This window comes from Saimiri boliviensis, chromosome 2 (genome assembly GCF_048565385.1).
Source record: "Saimiri boliviensis isolate mSaiBol1 chromosome 2, mSaiBol1.pri, whole genome shotgun sequence".
NCBI classification, from domain to species: domain Eukaryota; kingdom Metazoa; phylum Chordata; class Mammalia; order Primates; family Cebidae; genus Saimiri; species Saimiri boliviensis.
The window spans coordinates 99,018,360-99,035,890 of record NC_133450.1 but is presented as its reverse complement, the minus strand read 5'-3'; the positions used below and the strand labels follow the sequence as shown (position 1 = coordinate 99,035,890).

At 39.3% G+C, this 17,531-nt stretch overlaps 1 protein-coding gene across 2 annotated transcripts in view; it reads right to left on the bottom strand.

The window, feature by feature from the left end:
* Positions 1-17,531, bottom strand: part of SOS2 (SOS Ras/Rho guanine nucleotide exchange factor 2) — a 118,393-nt gene that overhangs the window by 38,253 nt on the left and 62,609 nt on the right. For both annotated transcript variants that reach the window (XM_074393966.1, XM_039468995.2), the window contains 4 exons: positions 16,364-16,474; positions 9,877-9,975; positions 2,422-2,549; positions 561-1,216 (listed from right to left, as the gene is read on the bottom strand). In XM_074393966.1, coding sequence (XP_074250067.1) covers positions 561-1,216; positions 2,422-2,549; positions 9,877-9,975; positions 16,364-16,474 — 994 coding nt within the window. The remainder of the gene's footprint in view (positions 1-560; positions 1,217-2,421; positions 2,550-9,876; positions 9,976-16,363; positions 16,475-17,531) is intronic.

Genomic DNA, 17,531 nt, shown 5'->3' with positions numbered 1-17,531 from the left:
ATTGTTTTCAAATTTGAAATTCATAAATATGTAAATTCTATGAATATTTATTCAAAATTAATGAAGTTAACAATATTACATTTTTAGACATTTAATTCTTTCTCTTATTTATTCCTTTTGTTTTTGCAGTTTTTCTGTTTTTTTTTGAGATGGAGTCTTGTTCTGTCACCCAGGCTGAAGTGCACTGTCATGGTCTCAGCTGACTGCAACCTCTGCCTCCTCACTTCAAGTGATTCTCCTGCCTCAGCCTCCTGAGTAGCTGGGATTACAGGTGAATATCACCATACCCAGCTAATTTTTTTGTATTTTTTTTTTAGTAGAGATAGGGTTTCACTATGTTGGTCAGGCTGGTCTCGAACGCCTGACCTCGTGATCCACCCATCTCGGCCTCCCAAAGTACTGGGATTACAGACGTGAGCCACCGCGCCCGACCATTTACAGTATTCTTACATTTTGGAGGCAATCTATTTTTTTCCCCAAGCCTCAAATATTTTTGAGCATTCTTAAAAAGCTTTTTGGTCCCACGCCCTAGGTCAGCACTTGCAATGAGTTTCACATACCTGCATACATATGATATGTAAGCCTTTCAATTAATTTCACCACAGTTCCTCCTTTAATAATGGGGATTCCACTCCTACTTTGCAAATTGTCTTCAAAAACGATGTTTTCCTCAGAGTCTTTTACTACAAAACGATATACTTCAGGACTTGGTAATCTCAGTGGTTGTTCATTTTCTTCTTTCAATAATACTGAATCTAACATTCGATCTAGAGTACTACGATAATGAAGAGAAATAAGGGCTGCCATCCAATTATTTTTTTCTTCAGCAGACTTCGCGGCAAATATTATGCTGTTCTCATCTTTGGATACTAACTCAAAAGCATGCTTGTACTCACAAGTATCTTCTTTGTCACAAATCTGTATTTTCCTCATGACAAATTTTTCTTTTAACCTATATTCTGCACTACTATAACCTGGAAGCCGAGTCTGGCCATGATTAGGCTTACAACTGATCATTAAGCCATCAAATAGAAAAATATGACGTTCATGTTTAGCACCGATTCTTGTCAATGGTCCCTCCATAATGAATTCATTACAACACTGTCCAATATCTTTGCCTTCCCATCCATCAATATTTTTCTGAATTTCATTCATTTTTTTGATAGCCAGGTGTTTGCTTCTTAATTGGTGACCATAAAAAGGGCAAACAGGATCTCTAAACAAACAAACAAACAAAAATTAATTTAGCTTATTCAGTAGCTAGGCAACCCAAACGGTTTTAAGTATATACTATGTCAAATCAAGTGAGAAAAATATTAAATAACCAAACAGACTTTACACACAGAATTTAGTTCTGTCTTTGCCACTAAATAATATATCCCTTGATTTCATTACCATAAAAAAGTACTACTGGCTCTATAAGGACTAAAATTACAAAAAATCCTAAATTTCTTTCATAGATTATATTTTCAAACATTTATTACGTCTACCCTAACAATATAACAATGCAAATCTTAAGGCTAGGCTGGGTTGGCCAGGTGTAGTGGCTCAGACCCAATCCACAATCCCAACATTTTGGGAGGCCAAAGCAGGCAGATAACCTGAGCCTAGGAGTTCAAGACCAGCCTGGGCAACATAGCAAAACCCTGTTTCAACAAAAAATACAAAAATCAGGCAAGTGTGGTGGCAGGTGCCCCCCAGCTACTCTGGAAAACTGAGGCAGAAGGACTGCTTGAGCCCAGGAGATCAAGGCTGCTGTGAGCTGAGATCACATCACTGCACTCCAGCAACAGAGTGAGACTCTGTCTCTTAAAAAAAAAAAAAGAAAAGAAAAAAGAAAAAAGGCTGGTTGGGGTGGCTCATACCTGTAATTCCAGCACTTTGGGAGGCTAAGGTGGGTAAGATCACTTGAGGTCAGGAGTTCGAGACCAGCCTGGCCAACATGGTGAAAACCTGTCTCTACTAAAAATACAAAAATTAGCAGATGGGGTGGTGGTGGGCACCTGAAGTCCCAGCTATTTGGGAGGCAAAGGCAGAGGAATCGCTTGAACCCGGGAGGTGAAGGTTGCAGTGAGCTGAGATTGCATCACTACACTCCAGCCTGGGCAACAGACTCATTCTCAAAAAAAAAAAAAAAAAAAAAAAAAAAGGAAAAGAAAAAAAGGGTAAAAGACAAAGATATGACAAGCACAACTTTCAAGAATGTAACTATCACTATAAATCACACTTGTTTAGGAAACCAGGTATCAGAGATAGTGAAGTAAGCAAAGGCATTTACATTTTTAACACTTACATAAAAGTGTAACAAGCACAACTTTCAAGAATGTAACTATCACTATAAATCACATTTCTTTAGAAAACAAGGTATCAAAGACAGTGAAGTAAGCAGAGGCATTCACATTTTCAATACTTTGGAATTACCCAGGTCGGCGTCTAGGTGAATATTGCTTGTAAATTCGGTCCATGCTACCTTGGAGATTCAGGAGAGCAGTAATAGCTTGGTTCAAACATTCTCTGTCTTCTTGTTCTTCACTACATGCTTTCAATTGCTAAGAAAAAACAGAAAGAAAAATCAAAACTGCATTGTCTGATTCTTCTCCCAACTTTCTAATAATAGAGAAAGCAGCAACAAATAATAACTCTAAATGAATTTTATATATACTTAATAAAAACAGCTGAAATTTTATATAAACCTACTGACCTCTCAAACCAACCCTCTTTCTTTCTTTTCTTTTCTTTCTGGAAACAAGGTCTCTCTCACTGTGGCCTTGAGCTCCTAGGTTCTAATGATATTCCACTCTCAGCCTCTCAGGTAGCTGAGACCACAGGTGAATGCCACCACAACTAGCTAATTTTTTAAATTTCTGAGGAGACAGGGTCTCACTATGTCTCCCAGGCTGGTCTTGAACACCTGGGCTCAAGCTATCCTGCCTCTGCCTCCCAAAGTACTGGGATTACAGGCATGAGCCACCAGGCCTGGCCCAACCCTCTTTCTATAAACATAAACACAATACACATATAAAGTACCATGAGCACAGTAATCAGGAAAAAAGAGAAAAAGCAACTGTAAAAATCATTTGGACATTTTATTTTTATTTTCTATTTTTTTGAGATAGGGCCTCACTCTGGCACCCAGGAGCACAGTGGCAGGGCTAACTGCAGCCTCGACCTCCTGGGCGTAAGCCCTCCCAAGTAGCTAAAACCACAGTTGCATGCCACCACACCCAGCTAATTTTTTTTAGTTTTACTTTTTTGTAGAGATAGGGTCTCATTATGTTGCCTAGGCTGGTCCCAGACTCCTGTGCTCAAGCTATCCTCCCACCTTTGCCTCCCAAAGTGTTGAAATTACAGGTGTGAGCCGCTGTGCCAGGCTACATTTTCCAAAGATATTTAAAAAGTTTAAAACATTTAAGTTTTTTCTTAACTCTGTATGAAACTTCACTGAAATATTTACCCTGTTTTTCTTGAAACTCCTACCAAATGCTACATTTACTATGGATATGTGTTACCACAGCAAGAGAAATTCTAATAAATTATGAATGTATCTCTAATTCACTGTACTAGGAGTTCAATCTAGGTATGAAATAACACATACAATCAATTACTTTTTTGTTAGTAATATACTCTGTAGATTTTTGTAAGAGTGGAGTTAGGAATTTGGTGGGAAATTCAATCCATTAAAACCTACGACTAGGCTGGGTGCAGGGGCGCATGCCTGTAATTTCTCCACTTTGGAAGGTCAAGGCAGGAGGATTGCTCGAGGCCAGAAGTTTGAGATCACCTTGGGCAACACAGCGAGAATCCCTCTCTAAAAAGAAATAACCAAAAATCCCCCAAACAAACAAACAAACAAAACACATGACCATATGTCTCAAAACAACACAATACAATAGAAGATACACAAATAGTTAACAAGCACATAGAAGATACTCAACATCACTGTCATCAGGAAAATTAAAATCAAAACCACAATGAGATAACCACCTCATGTCCATTAGGATAACCACTATTCAAAAACAAAAAACAGAAAGTAACAAGGTTTGGCCAAGAACTGGAAAACTCAGAACCTCATGCACTGTTGGTAGGAATGTAAAATGGTGCAGTTACTCTGAAAAACAGTATGGCAGTTCCTCAAATAATTAAAGATAAAATTGCCGTATGATCCACCCATTCAACTTCTGGGTATATACACAAAAGAATTCAAGGCCGGGCACAGTGGCTAATGCCTGTAATGCTAGCACTTTAGGAGGCTAAGGCGGGTGGATCATAGGGTCAGGAGTTTAAGACCAGCATGACCAATATGGTGAGACCCCATCTCTAACTAAAAATACAAAAAATTAGCCAGGTGTGGTGGTGTACGCCTGTAATCCCAGCTACGTGGGAGAATGAGGCAGGAGAATCGCTTGAACACGGGAGGCGGAGGTTGCAGTGAGCTGAGATCACATCACTGCACTCTAGCGTGGGCAACAGAGTGAGCCTCTGTCTCAAAAAAAAAAAAAAAAAAAAAAAAAAAAATTCAAAGCATACTTGTACACCCACATTCACAGAAGCATTATTTACAGTAACCAAAAGGCACCAAAAAAATCAATGGTCTATCAACAGATAAATGGATAAAGAAAATATGGTATAATACATACATCAATGAAATAGTAACAACTCTCAAAATTTATTTGCGCCGGGCGCGGTGGCTCAAGCCTGTAATCCCAGCACTTTGGGGGGCCGAGGCGAGTGGATCACAAGGTCAAGAGATCGAGACCATCCTGGTCAACATGGTGAAACCCCGTCTCTACTAAAAATACAAAAAATTAGCTGGGCATGGTGGCGTGTGCCTGTAATCCCAGCTACTCAGGAGGCTGAGGCAGGAGAATTGCCTGAACCCAGGAGGCGGAGGTTGCGGTGAGCCGAGATCGTGCCATTGCACTCCAGCCTGGGTAACAAAAGCGAAACTCCATCTCAAAAAAAAAAAAAAAAAAAAATTTATTTGTAAGCTTCATTGATGTTGTGTGTTGTTCTAGCTTAATTTTGTTTCATTATCTGAATGAACAACCATTTGTTTATCCTTTTTTGGTTGGCAAACAGGCTTTGCTATTACTGACACCTGCTATAGACTTTCTTGTACATTTCTCTTCAAGAGAAACTTCTGCCTCCCAGGTTCAAAAGTTTTCCTAAGTGGGTTGTACAGTTTACATTCCTACCAGGATGCAAATAGTTCATGCTGCTGTTTATGAATATTTTCAGACTTTTAAATTTCTATAATCTGGCATGTCTGTAATGGTATCCTGTGGTTTTAATTTGTATTTCCTTGACTACTGATGATTTTGAATATATGTTTACTGCCATTTTGGATATCCTGCTTTGTGAAACGATTCAAATCATTTGCTATTTCAACTCTTCTAAGGCTTGTCTTTCCATTCCACATTTCTATTTGTTCTTGTTGTTGCTGTGTATTAATTAAAACTGAATATATTCCATATTAATTCTAAGGGTTACTGTTTCACTGATCGGACATGGGTGGTTTCTATTTATTCATTTTTGTTTTTGAGATGGAGTCTCGCTCTGTTGCACACATTGGAGTGCAGTGGCACGGTCTCGGCTTACTGCAACCTGCACCTCCCAAGTTCAAGCAATTCTCTTGCCTCAGCCTCCTGAGTAGCTGGCATTACAGGCATGCACCACCAGGCCTGGCTAATTTTTGTATTTTTAGTAAAGACTAAAAACATGGTTTGACCACGTTGGCCAGACTGGTCTTGAACTCCTACTCTCAAGTGATTTGCCCCACCCTGGACTCCCAAAGTGCTGGGATTACAGATCTGAGCTACCTCACCTGGCCCTCTTTATTCATTCTGTGAAGCCCCAAATTGCTATTATATAGTAACAAGAGTGTCTGTTGCCTTTGGACAAGCATGAGAACTCATCAATGAGTGTTTATTTTCCCACTTCTAATTCCTTAAACAATTACCCTTGATCTTTCAAAGGTAGGAGTGATACCAAAGTAAGCATGTGAAAGATGGAGATTTTCTGGTGATGATCCATTCATTTCTCTCTATCACTGCTCCTGATTTTCACTGACTCTAGCTAACATCTAAGAACTGCCAACTTTCAGATTATGACCCCTTTTAAACTGTAATTCCTATATATCTTGTTCAATAAAACCTTCTTTGTGAATTTTGTTTTCCTTTAAAAGACAGGGTCTTGGTATGTTGCTCTGGTTGGCCTTGAACTCCTGGCCTCACGTGATCCTCCCATCTCAGCCTCCAAAGTAGGTGGGATTACACGCTTGTGCCACCATGCCCAGCTTCCAACATTTTTTTTCCAGCTTCCAACTTTTTTACTGCTCTTTAGAAGCAAAGTATCTTTCTGCTTGATTATTTTGTACCTTTCCTTTAGAATACCACGTCATTGGTTTAGATGGTTAAGACTTCTCCCATCTAATCCATGACAGTAACATTAATATAAAAGCCAGGGATAATCTCAATAGATGCAGAGAAGACCTTCGACAAAATTCAACAGTGCTTTATGCTAAAAACTCTCAATAAACTAGGTATCGATGGAACATATCTCAAAATAATAAAGCTATCTATGACAATCCCACATCATACTGAACGGGCAAAAATTAGAGCATTCCCTTTAAAAACTGGCACTAGACAAGGATGTGCTCTCTCATCACTCCTACTCAATATAGTATTGGAAATTCTAGCCAGAGAAATTAGGCAAGAAATAAAAATAAAGGGTATTCAATAAGGAAAAAAAGAAGTCAAATTGTCCCTATTTGCAGACAACATAATCATATATTTAGAAGACCCTATTGCCCCAGCCCAAAACCTCCTCAAGCTGATATCCAAAGTCTCAGGATACAAAATCAATGTAAAGAAATCACAAGCATTTCTATACACCAACAGACAGAGAGCCAAATCATGAGCGAACTCCCATTTACAACTGCTACAAAGAGAATAAAACATCTAGGAATACAACTAACAAAGGATGTAAAAGATCTCTTCAAGGAGAACTACAAACCACTGATCAAGGAAGTAAGAGAGGACACAAATAGATGGAAAAACATTCCATGCTCATGGTTAGGAAGAATCAATATTATGAAAATGGCCACACTGCCTGAAGTAATTTATAGATTCAATGCTATCCCCATCAAGCTACCATTGATCTTCTTCACCGATCTGGAAAAAACCACTTTAAACTTCATATGGAACCAAAAGAGAGCCCACACAGCAAAGACAATCCTAAGCAAAAAGAACAAAGTTGGAGGCATCATGCTACCTGACTTCAAACTGTACTACAAGGCTACAGCAAGCAAAACAGCATGGAACTGGTACCAAAACAGATATATAGACCAATGGAACAGAACAGAGGCCTCGGAAGCAATGCCACACATCTACAACCATCTCATCTTTGACAGACCTGACGAAAACAAGCAATGGGGAAGGGATTCCCTGTTTAATAAATAAATGGTATTGGGAAAACTGGCTAGCCATATGCAGGAAGCTGAAACCGGACCCCTTCCTTACACCTTATACAAAAGTTAACTCCAGATGGATTAAAAATTTAAACATAAGAACTAACACCATAAAAACCCTAGAAGAAAACCTAGGCAACAACATTCAGGACATAGACACAGGCAAGGACTTCATGACTAAAACACCAAAAGCAATGGCAACAAAAGCCAAAATAGACAAATGGGATCTAATTAAACTTAAGAGTTTCTGCACAGCAAAAGAAACAAACATCAGAGTGAACTGGCAACCAACAGAATGGGAAAAAATTTTTGCAATCTCCTAATCTGACAAAGGGCTAATATCCAGCATCTATAAAGAACTAAAACAGATTTACAAGAAAAAAACAAACAAGCGCATTCAAAAGTGGGCAAAGGATATGAACAGATACTTTACAAAAGAAGACACACATGAGGCCAACAAACATATGAAAAAATGCTCATCATCACTGGTCATCAGAGAAATGCAAATCAAAACTACATTGAGATACCATCTCATGCCAGTTAGAATGCCAATCATTAAAAAATCTGGAGAGGATGCGGAGAAATAGGAACACTTTTACACTGCCGGTGGGAGTGTAAATTAGTTCAACCATTGTGGAAGACAGTGTGGCAATTCCTCAAGGACCTAGAAATAGAAATTCCATTTGACCCAGCAATCCCATTACTGGGTATATATCCAAAGGATTATAAACCGTTCTACTATAAGGACACATGCACATGAATGTTCCTTGCAGCACTGTTCACAACAGCAAAGATCTGGAACCAACCCAAATGCCCATCAATGATAGACTGGACAAGGAAAATGTGGCACATATACACTATGGAATACTACACAGCCATCAAAAACAATGAATTCGTGTCCTTTTTAGGGACATGGATGAACCTGGAAACCATCATTTTCAGCAAACTGACACAAGAGCAGAAAATCAAACACCGCATGTTCTTACTCACAGGTGGGTGTTGAACAACGAGAACACATGGACACAGGGAGGGGAGCACTACACACTGGGGTCTGTTGGGGGGAAATAGGGGAGAGACAGTGAGGGGTGGGGAGAGATAGCATGGGGAGAAATGTCAGATACAGGTGATGGGGAAGAAGGCAGCAAATCACACTGCCACATGTGTACCTATGCAACAATCTTGCATGTTCTTCACATGTACCCCAAAACCTAAAATGCAATAAAAAAAAATTATAAAAAAAAAAAAGTTAGCCAGGCATGGTGGCTCAAGCCTGTAATCCCAGCACTTTGGGAGGCTGAGGCGGGTGGATCATGAGGTCGAGAGATCAAGACCATCCTGGTCAACATGGTGAAACCCCGTCTCTACTAAAAATACAAAAAATTAGCTGGGCATGGTGGCTCGTGCCTATAATCCCAACTACTCAGGAGGCTGAGGCAGGAGAATTGCCTGAACCCAGGAGGTGGAGGTTGCGGTGAGCCGAGATCACGCCATTGCACTCCAGCCTGGGTCACAAGAGCGAAACTCCGTCTCAAAAAAAAAAAAAAAAAAAAAGTTGCCCTCTAATATTTGCCAACATTTAAAAATGCTGGTTTGACCATATAATTGAAAAGAATTTTTTTTCCCCTATCTGAATGATTGTTTTTTTAAAATCCTTGCCACTAGGTTTGCATTTAAAATCAGGTCAGGTCGTGCACAGTGACTCACACTTGTAATCCCAGCACTTTGGGAGGCCAAGGCGGGCGGATCACGAGGTCAAGAGATCAAGACCATCCTGGCCAACACAATGAAATCTCTACCAAAATACAAAAATTAGCTGGGTGTGGTGACACGCACCTGTAGTCCCAGCTATCTGGGAGGCTGAGGCAGGAGAATTGCTTGAGCCCAGGAGGTGGAGGTTGCAGTGAGCCAAAATCGTGCCACTGCACTCCAGCGTGGCACCTGGCAACAGAGCAAGACTCTGTGACATTAAAAAAATTTAAAAATCAGGTCATTGACTATAATGGCCTGACACATCCTAAGCCAGAGCTACTTTTACCCCCAATGAATCACTAGCCTCCAAATCTACTTAGCCAATGTGACCAGGACTTGTGTTTGGCTAATTAAAATAAAGCAGAGAATCTTTTTTTTTTTTTTTAAGTTATATATATATTTTTAATGTGTTGCTTGGGTCTCAGCTAAGAGAGGAAGAATACAACACTGCACAGAAAAAAATATTAACTTCAAAAGTTATTTCCTTTATAAGATAAACAAGATAGGAATTAAGAGCAATGTTACATATAAAAGTTATTAATTACTTACATAAAGTAAGAATTAAAAGACTGGTACTGCGTGTCTCCAAAAATAATTTTAAAAAGTAAACTCTTTTCTGTTAGGTAAGTGATTTGAGATTCTATGTTATAAAATCTTACCTTTAGTAATTCAAAATAGTGCCAACAGTGATACACTGGCACCAGCATAAGACGTGGAAGGACATAACGAACTGCCTCTTTAAAACCATCGGCAATGGACTGCAAAGCAAAAAGATATCATGGTATGTATGTCTCTGACATCAAGGATATACAACAGCAGTGCCTAACAAAAACAGCTATTAAAAATTTGAGATACAGACTTATCAAAACTACAACAGAATGCATGTTCTATATTGAAACTTTAGTGCTGTATATCAAGTTGTTCTTTTTTCCATTTCCTCCTTTAAGTTATTAGAGAAACATATACATTTATTTTCTTTTATATGGCTAAAAAAACTTTCACAATAATATTCTAAAGCTTATGTTTTGGCTTCCATATACCCTGAAGGAATTGTGAAAAGCTATGTACCCTCCTGAACAATTTTTAAATGTTGTAAATTTAAATAGTTACAAAAGATGCATTTCAGGGAATGCTGTATACTATAAATGTGATTTAAATGTATTCTACCAAAAAATAATTGAATAAACTTCAGATTTAGCTCATTTATCAAAAATGTCTGTCATACAACTTAATTAACAAAGCCTTCTACTCATGAACCCAACTATTCTAACTGAAAACAAACAAAAGCAAAGCCAATCTTTACTGTCAAAATAAACAGCAACATCAGACTTAATTTGTCAGAAGTCAAACTTTACTCCTAAATTCAAATGAACATATTAATGTCACAGTCTCAAGGATTAGAAGCTTCTGCAAGAAACTACAACTGCTTCTAATGTATTACATCAAGGTATGAGAACAAGCTTCTCCTCTTCTTTATCCCAAATGATGAAGTACTCACAATAAAGTTAATATAAACCCTTGTGATAACAACAGCACTTCTTAATTATTAGACAAATAGATACGACGTAAGATAGACAGATATAACATTTTGGCTACCAAGAATTGTTACTATCAACCTCCATAAACTTCTTCTGTGAACTCTTGCTTTGTACTCAGTAGACTCTCCCGTAAGAGTGATACCTTTTTTTTTTCTTTCCTGTTTGGTACCCTAGAGGTTTTTACATACTGGATCAATGCATAATGGAAAATATACAGAGCAAAAGGTAACAAGTAAAAGAAGCTGGAAAAGACCATGCAAAAAATATAAACGAGGTCTCTGAAGACTAGAAACAGATTCCCTTAAAGCTCTCTGTGCCTTTATATGTCCTGAAAAAATCTTAGTGTATAGCTTTGGGATAGATAAATCCCAGTTTTGGAAACTACTGTAGAATAAATGGTTTTCTAAAATTTATATTAAAGTCATGGTAATTTTAGATGTCTATATAGTTGACTTAGTGGTGTTTCTCCCCGTAAGAAAAATATCAACCACACCAATATATAATGTGAAAAAGAATCTGACCTGCTGCTTTAAAAAAGTCTTCATAAGTACTCACATAATTCTTACATTTTGTTAAATTATAATCTGTTCAATAGACTTATTACTCAGTAACCAAACTATTTCCTAGGAAACACAAAAAGTGCTAACAATTTTCCTAAAGATTAATTCATTTTCACATTTGCTATGATCTGAATGCTCGTGTTTCCTCTAAAGTCATATATTGAAACCTAATCCTCAATCCAACAGTATTAAGAGGTGGGCCTTTAGAAGGTAATTAGGACATGAGGGCAGAGCCCTTGTGAATGCGATCAGTGCTCTTATAAAAGAGGCCTGCCGGGCGTGGTGGCTCAAGTCTGTAATCCCAGCACTTTGGGAGGCCGAGGCGGGTGGATCACGAGGTCGAGAGATCGAGACCATCCTGGTCAACATGGTGAAACCCCGTCTCTACTAAAAGTGCAAAAAATTAGCTGGGCATGGTGGCACGTGCCTGTAATCCCAGCTACTCAGGAGGCTGAGGCAGGAGAATTGCCTGAGCCCAGGAGGCGGAGGTTGCGGTGAGCCGAGATCGCGCCATTGCACTCCAGCCTGGGTAACAAGGGCGAAACTCAGTCTCAAAAAAAAAAAAAAAAGGCCTAAGGGAGCTTATTTGCGCCATCCACCATGAGAGGATATAGCAAGAAAGCACCATCTATGAACCTGAAGAGCAAACCCTCACTAGACACCAAATCTGTTAGCCTCTTGATATGGAACTTTCCAACCTCCAACTGTGAGAAAGAAATTCTATTGTTTATAAGCTATCCAGTTTGTGATGTTTTATGAGAGCAGCCTGAATGGACTAAGACAACATTAAACTAATTAATATAGTGATATGAATTACTCTGGATATTTTATATATAGTGCTTGAACTGGAACCAATATGAAACTTCAAAATTAGTCTACAAGATCAACTGTTTTGGTCATCTATACTAAAATGGCTAATAAAGTGCATTCTAAAATTTTTACAGCATGTATTTACAGTGTAAGGAGTCCTCTAATAATAACAACAGGACCTACATTTGAGTATTAAACACATGTCAAACATTGTGCTTATGCTTCATATATATTACCATTTAATTTCCTAGTAACTATAAGAGATATATACGATGATGATCACCATTTTGCAAATGAGCAAACTCAGTCTCAGAGATTAAGTGAATTGCTCAAAGTAATATAACTATTAACTGTCTGGGCACAATGGCTCATGCCTGTAATCCCAGCACTTTGGGAGGCTGAGACGGGCAGATCACCTAAGATCATGAGTTTGAGACCAGCCTGACCAACATGGTGAAACCCCATCTCTACTAAAAACACAAAAATTAGCCAGGTGTGGTGGCATGCGCCTGTAGTCCCAGCTACTCAGGAGGCTGAGGCAGGAAGAGTGCTTGAACCCAGGAGGCGGGGGTTGCAGTGAGCCAAGCGGCACCACTGGACCCTAGCCTGGGTGAAACAGCAAGACTCCGTCTCAAACACTCAAACACACACACACACACACACACACACACACACACACACACTATTAATTGGCATAAAGCCTTAAGTTCCAACTTCAAATCTTATTTTTTTAAGTGTGCTACATAGTCCAGGCAAAGTGCCTTATGGCCAACAGACCAGCCTGGTCAATATGGTGAAACTGTCTCTACCAAAAAAATACAAAAATTAGCCAGATGCGGTGGTGCACTCATGTAGTCTCAGCTCCTGTAGCAGAAGTATCGCTTGAACCCACAAAGTGGAGGTTGCAATGAGCTGAGATTGTGCCACTATACTCCAGCCTGGGCAACAGAGTAAGAACCTGTCTCTAAATAAATAAATAAATTGTGCTATACAGCTTCCAAAGATGCTTTCTGTTTTCAGTTTTATCAAGGAAGCATTATTTTATGCTAAACTGAATGAATTTTTTTAAGCTAATACAAGTCAGTTTGTCCTGAAAAGGTATTTAATCTAACTCTTCCAATTTCACTGAATACCTAGGGCGACAGCTCTATTAATAATTGAATCCTTTAACATTCAAATTCCACAGCAAAAATTCCTAATAGGACGGAAACAAAAAATGTGTTGTGAGTGCTTTTAATAAGTATGCAAAGATAAGAGTGTGCATTTAATGTGTGCTTTATGGTTTATATGAATATGTAAGAGTTAACTTTTAAAACAGTCCTCTCTTAAAATAATTTTGAGAATTAAGTATAATTTTTATTACATGATAAATTTTTGGGAGTAGAGAAGTAGAAGATAATAAATAATGGGAATTTACAGTAAAGGAGGCAGGGAGAAGATGGTAAGTTCAAGTTCAAGAAGATGGTAAGATGACAAGTTTTATTTATTTATTTTTACTTCTTTTTAATTTTTTTCTGTCAGTTCAGATGACAAGTTTTAAACATGTCATATCTGAAGTGCATTTGGGGTATCCAAGTGCATTAGTTCCAGGCAGCTGGTTATATGAAAGTGTATAGACACATACACATATATACAGAGTGCTCAAAAAAAAAAAGTGATGGCCTGGAAATACAAATATGAAGTCACTGGCCGGGCGAGGTGGCTCACGGCTGTAGTCTCAGCCCTTTGGGAGACCAAGGAGGGCAGATCACCTGAGGTCAGGAGTTCAAGACCAGCCTGGCCAACAGAGTGAAATCCCGTCTCTACTAAAAATACAAAAATTAGCTGGGTGTGGTGGTGCGAGCTTGTAATCCCAGCTACTTGGGAGACTGAGGCAGGACAATCGCTTGAATCCATGAGGTGGAAGTTGCAGTGAGCCAAGATCGAGCTACTGCACTCCAGAGCAAGACTCTGTCTTTAAAAGAATAAGTAAGAAGAAGTCACGAGTATATAGATATGGAAGAAGTCACCAAAGGAGAGCACAGAATGACAGAAAAACAGGGGCTGAAAAAAGAAGCTGGATAACAGCTATAATTAATGAGACTGAGAAGAGATCAGAGATGAAAACTGGGAAAATGTAGTATCATACGAGCTGATATGGTTTTAATTTGTGTCCCTGCCCAAATTCCATGTCCAACTGTAATCCCCAGAGTTGGAGGTGGGGCCTAGTGGGAGGTGACAGGATCATGCGGGACAGATTTCTTCCTTTAATGCTGTTCTTGTGATAAGAGTTCTCACAAGATCTGGTTGTTTAAAAGTATGTGACACCTCCCTGCCTGCTTCCCTTTTGCCTACCGCCATGATTGTAAGTTTCCTGAGGCCCTCCCGGCCAAGCTTCCTAGAGGTTGTGCAACTCAGCCAATTAAACCTCTTCTCTTTATAAATAACTCAGTCTCAGGTATGTACGTACGTATGTATGTATGTATGTATGTATGTGACACAGTCTTACTCTGTAGCCCAGGCTTGAGGACAGTGGTGCAATCTCAGCTCACTGCAACTCCTACCTCCTGGGTTCAAGTGATCCTCCTGCCTCAGCCTCTGTAGTAGCTGGTACTACAGGCGTACACCACTACATCCTCTGTGTGTGTGTGTGTGTGTGTGTGTGTGTGTGTGTGTTTTCTGAGACAGGGTCTTGCTTGCTTTGTCGCCCAGGCCAGAGTATAGTGGCATAATCCTGACTCACCACAAACTTCACCTCCTGGGTTCAAGTGATTCTTCTGCCTCAGCCTCCCAAGTAGCTGGGATTACAGGTGTGCACCACCAAGCCTGGCAAATTTTTGCATTTTTTAGTAAAGATGGGGTTTTGCCATGTTAGCCAAGCTGGTCTTGGACTCCTGACCTCAGATGATCCACCCACCTTGGCCTCCCTAAGTGCTGGGTTACAGGCGTGAGCCACTGCACCCAGCCTTCAGGTATTTCTTTATAGCAGTGTGAGAATGGACTAATACAAGAACCAAGAGACAAGAGCAGTAACAAATAGTACAGATATAAATAGGAAATAAAAATATCTACTGCATTTGGCAATTAAGTCAGTTGTCAAAGGCAATTTATATCCTGATTAAAACATACATGATGCCGGGTGCGGTGGGCTCAAGCCTGTAATCCCAGCACTTTGGGAGGCCGAGGCGGGTGGATCACGAGCTCAAGAGATCGAGACCATCCTGGTCAACATGGTGAAACCCCGTCTCTACTAAAAACACAAAAAATTAGCTGGGCATGGTGGCGCATGCCTGTAATCCCAGCTACTCAGGAGGCTGAGGCAGGAGAATTGCCTGAACCCGGGAGGCGGAGGTTGCGGTGAGCCGAGATCGCGCCATTGCACTCCAGCCTGGGTCACAAGAGCAAAACTCTGTCTCAAAAAAAAAAAAACAAAAAAAAAACATGATAATGTTTTGATAAAGATGGTAAAAAATAATATAAAGACAATTGGCTGCAAAGAAAAAATGAAAGAGGAAATGAAACAATACTTTCTTTAGTTAATTATTCTACTAGAGTGAAGAAAGGTTTGTTTATTTGTTTCCTTGCTTGTTTTAGGACAATAAGGATTTTACCATATTCAAATGTCAAGGGGTAAAAGCCAGTTTATTTATTTTTTTATTTCATTTTAAAATTTTTTTATTTTTTAATTTTTTTTGAGACAGAGTCTTGCTCTGTCACCCAGGCTGGAGTGGTCTTGACTCACTGCAACCTCCACCTTCCAGGTTCAAGTGATTCTCCTGCCTCAGCCTCCTGAGTAGCTGGGATTACAGGTGCACGCCACCACACCAAGCTAATTTTTGCAATTTTAGTAGAGATAGGGTTTCACCATGTTGGCCAGGCTGGTCTCAAACTCCTGACCTCAAATACTCTGACTGCCTCGGCCTCCCAAAGTGATGGGATTACAGGCGTGAGCCACCATGTCTGGCCAGATTCATCTTTATACGCCAGATCTATTATGTGCCAGATTCTTCTGGTCATTCAATATTCGTGACGTTGTACTATATAAGATTTCTACAGTAAGAACAGATAGAGCTCCAGAGAGAAAATAGAAGACAATCTAAAATAGGTTCAGGATTAACAAGATTAAAAGGATTAATAAAATATTTTCTCATATGCTTTATAAAAGGATTCTAAAATTACAAATATTTGAAGGATAAAATAGGGAGATATTTATTTATTTATTTGCTTTATAAAAAACGTAACATTCAATTTAAGTTTACCTGGAAGTGTAGAGCAACTGCAGGTCTGGCCATCAGTTTACTGAAATGTTCACTAAACTCTGGTGAAAGAATATCCTGTGATAATGTTTCATAAGGATCAAATGCTTGCTCCTGTTTTTAAAAAAAGAGAAAAAGCATTAGATTTAAAAGAATATATTTTCTACCAATTTGGTACAGATTATTTAAAGGGATTTTTTTTTTTTTTTTTAAATTGAGACAGGGTCTTGCTCTGTTGTCCCAGCTGGAGTGCAGTAGCATGATCACGGCTCACTGTAGCCTCACTCCTACACTCAAGCAATCGTCCCACCTCAGCCCCCTGAGTAGCTAGGACTACAGGTGCACCACCATGCCAGGCTAGTATCTGTATTTTTTGTAGAGATAGGATCTTGCCATGTTACCCAGGCTGGTCTTTGTTTCAAACTCCTGGGCTCACGAGATTAACCTGTCTCAGCCTCCCTAAATGGAGATTACAGGCATGAGCCACCATGCCAGGCCTTAATGGCAAATTTTTATTCAAGTCCTCAACTATATTTCATCACTTTTTACTACTTCTCCAAGGACAAACAAGAACTATGGCTGCAACTAGTACATTTTTTTTTTAATGTAAGCGTGACATTTAACAATAAATAATAAAAGGCTACAGGTTCTTAAAAGAGGTAACTGACCTTGTAATTACAAGTATCAAACTAGTAAAATGCTATGCAAGGCAGGTATGGTGGCTTGCGCCTGTAATACCAGCTACTTGGGAAGCTGAGACAGGAGGATCACTTGAGGCTAGGAGTTCAAGAACAGCCTGCACAAAAGAGACAGATGCTGTCTCTTTAAAAAAATTTTTTTTTGTAATGCTTATGCACATTGTTTTCAGTAAATGAAAAAGCTACTAATGAAGGCTGGGATTTAAAATTCTGCTATGCTTACAAAATGAGTTTGTTGTTTTTAAATTTATTCATTTATCTGTTTTTTATTTTTGAGATGGAGTCTTGCTCTATTGCCCAGGCTGGAGTGCAGTGGTGGAATCTCATCTCACTGCAACCTCTGCCTCCCAGGTTCAAGCAATTCTCCTGCCTCAGCCTCCTGAGTAACTATGACTACAGGTGTGCACCACCATGACTGGCTAATTTTTTGTATTTTTAGTAGAGACAGGATTTCATCATGTTGGCCAAGATGG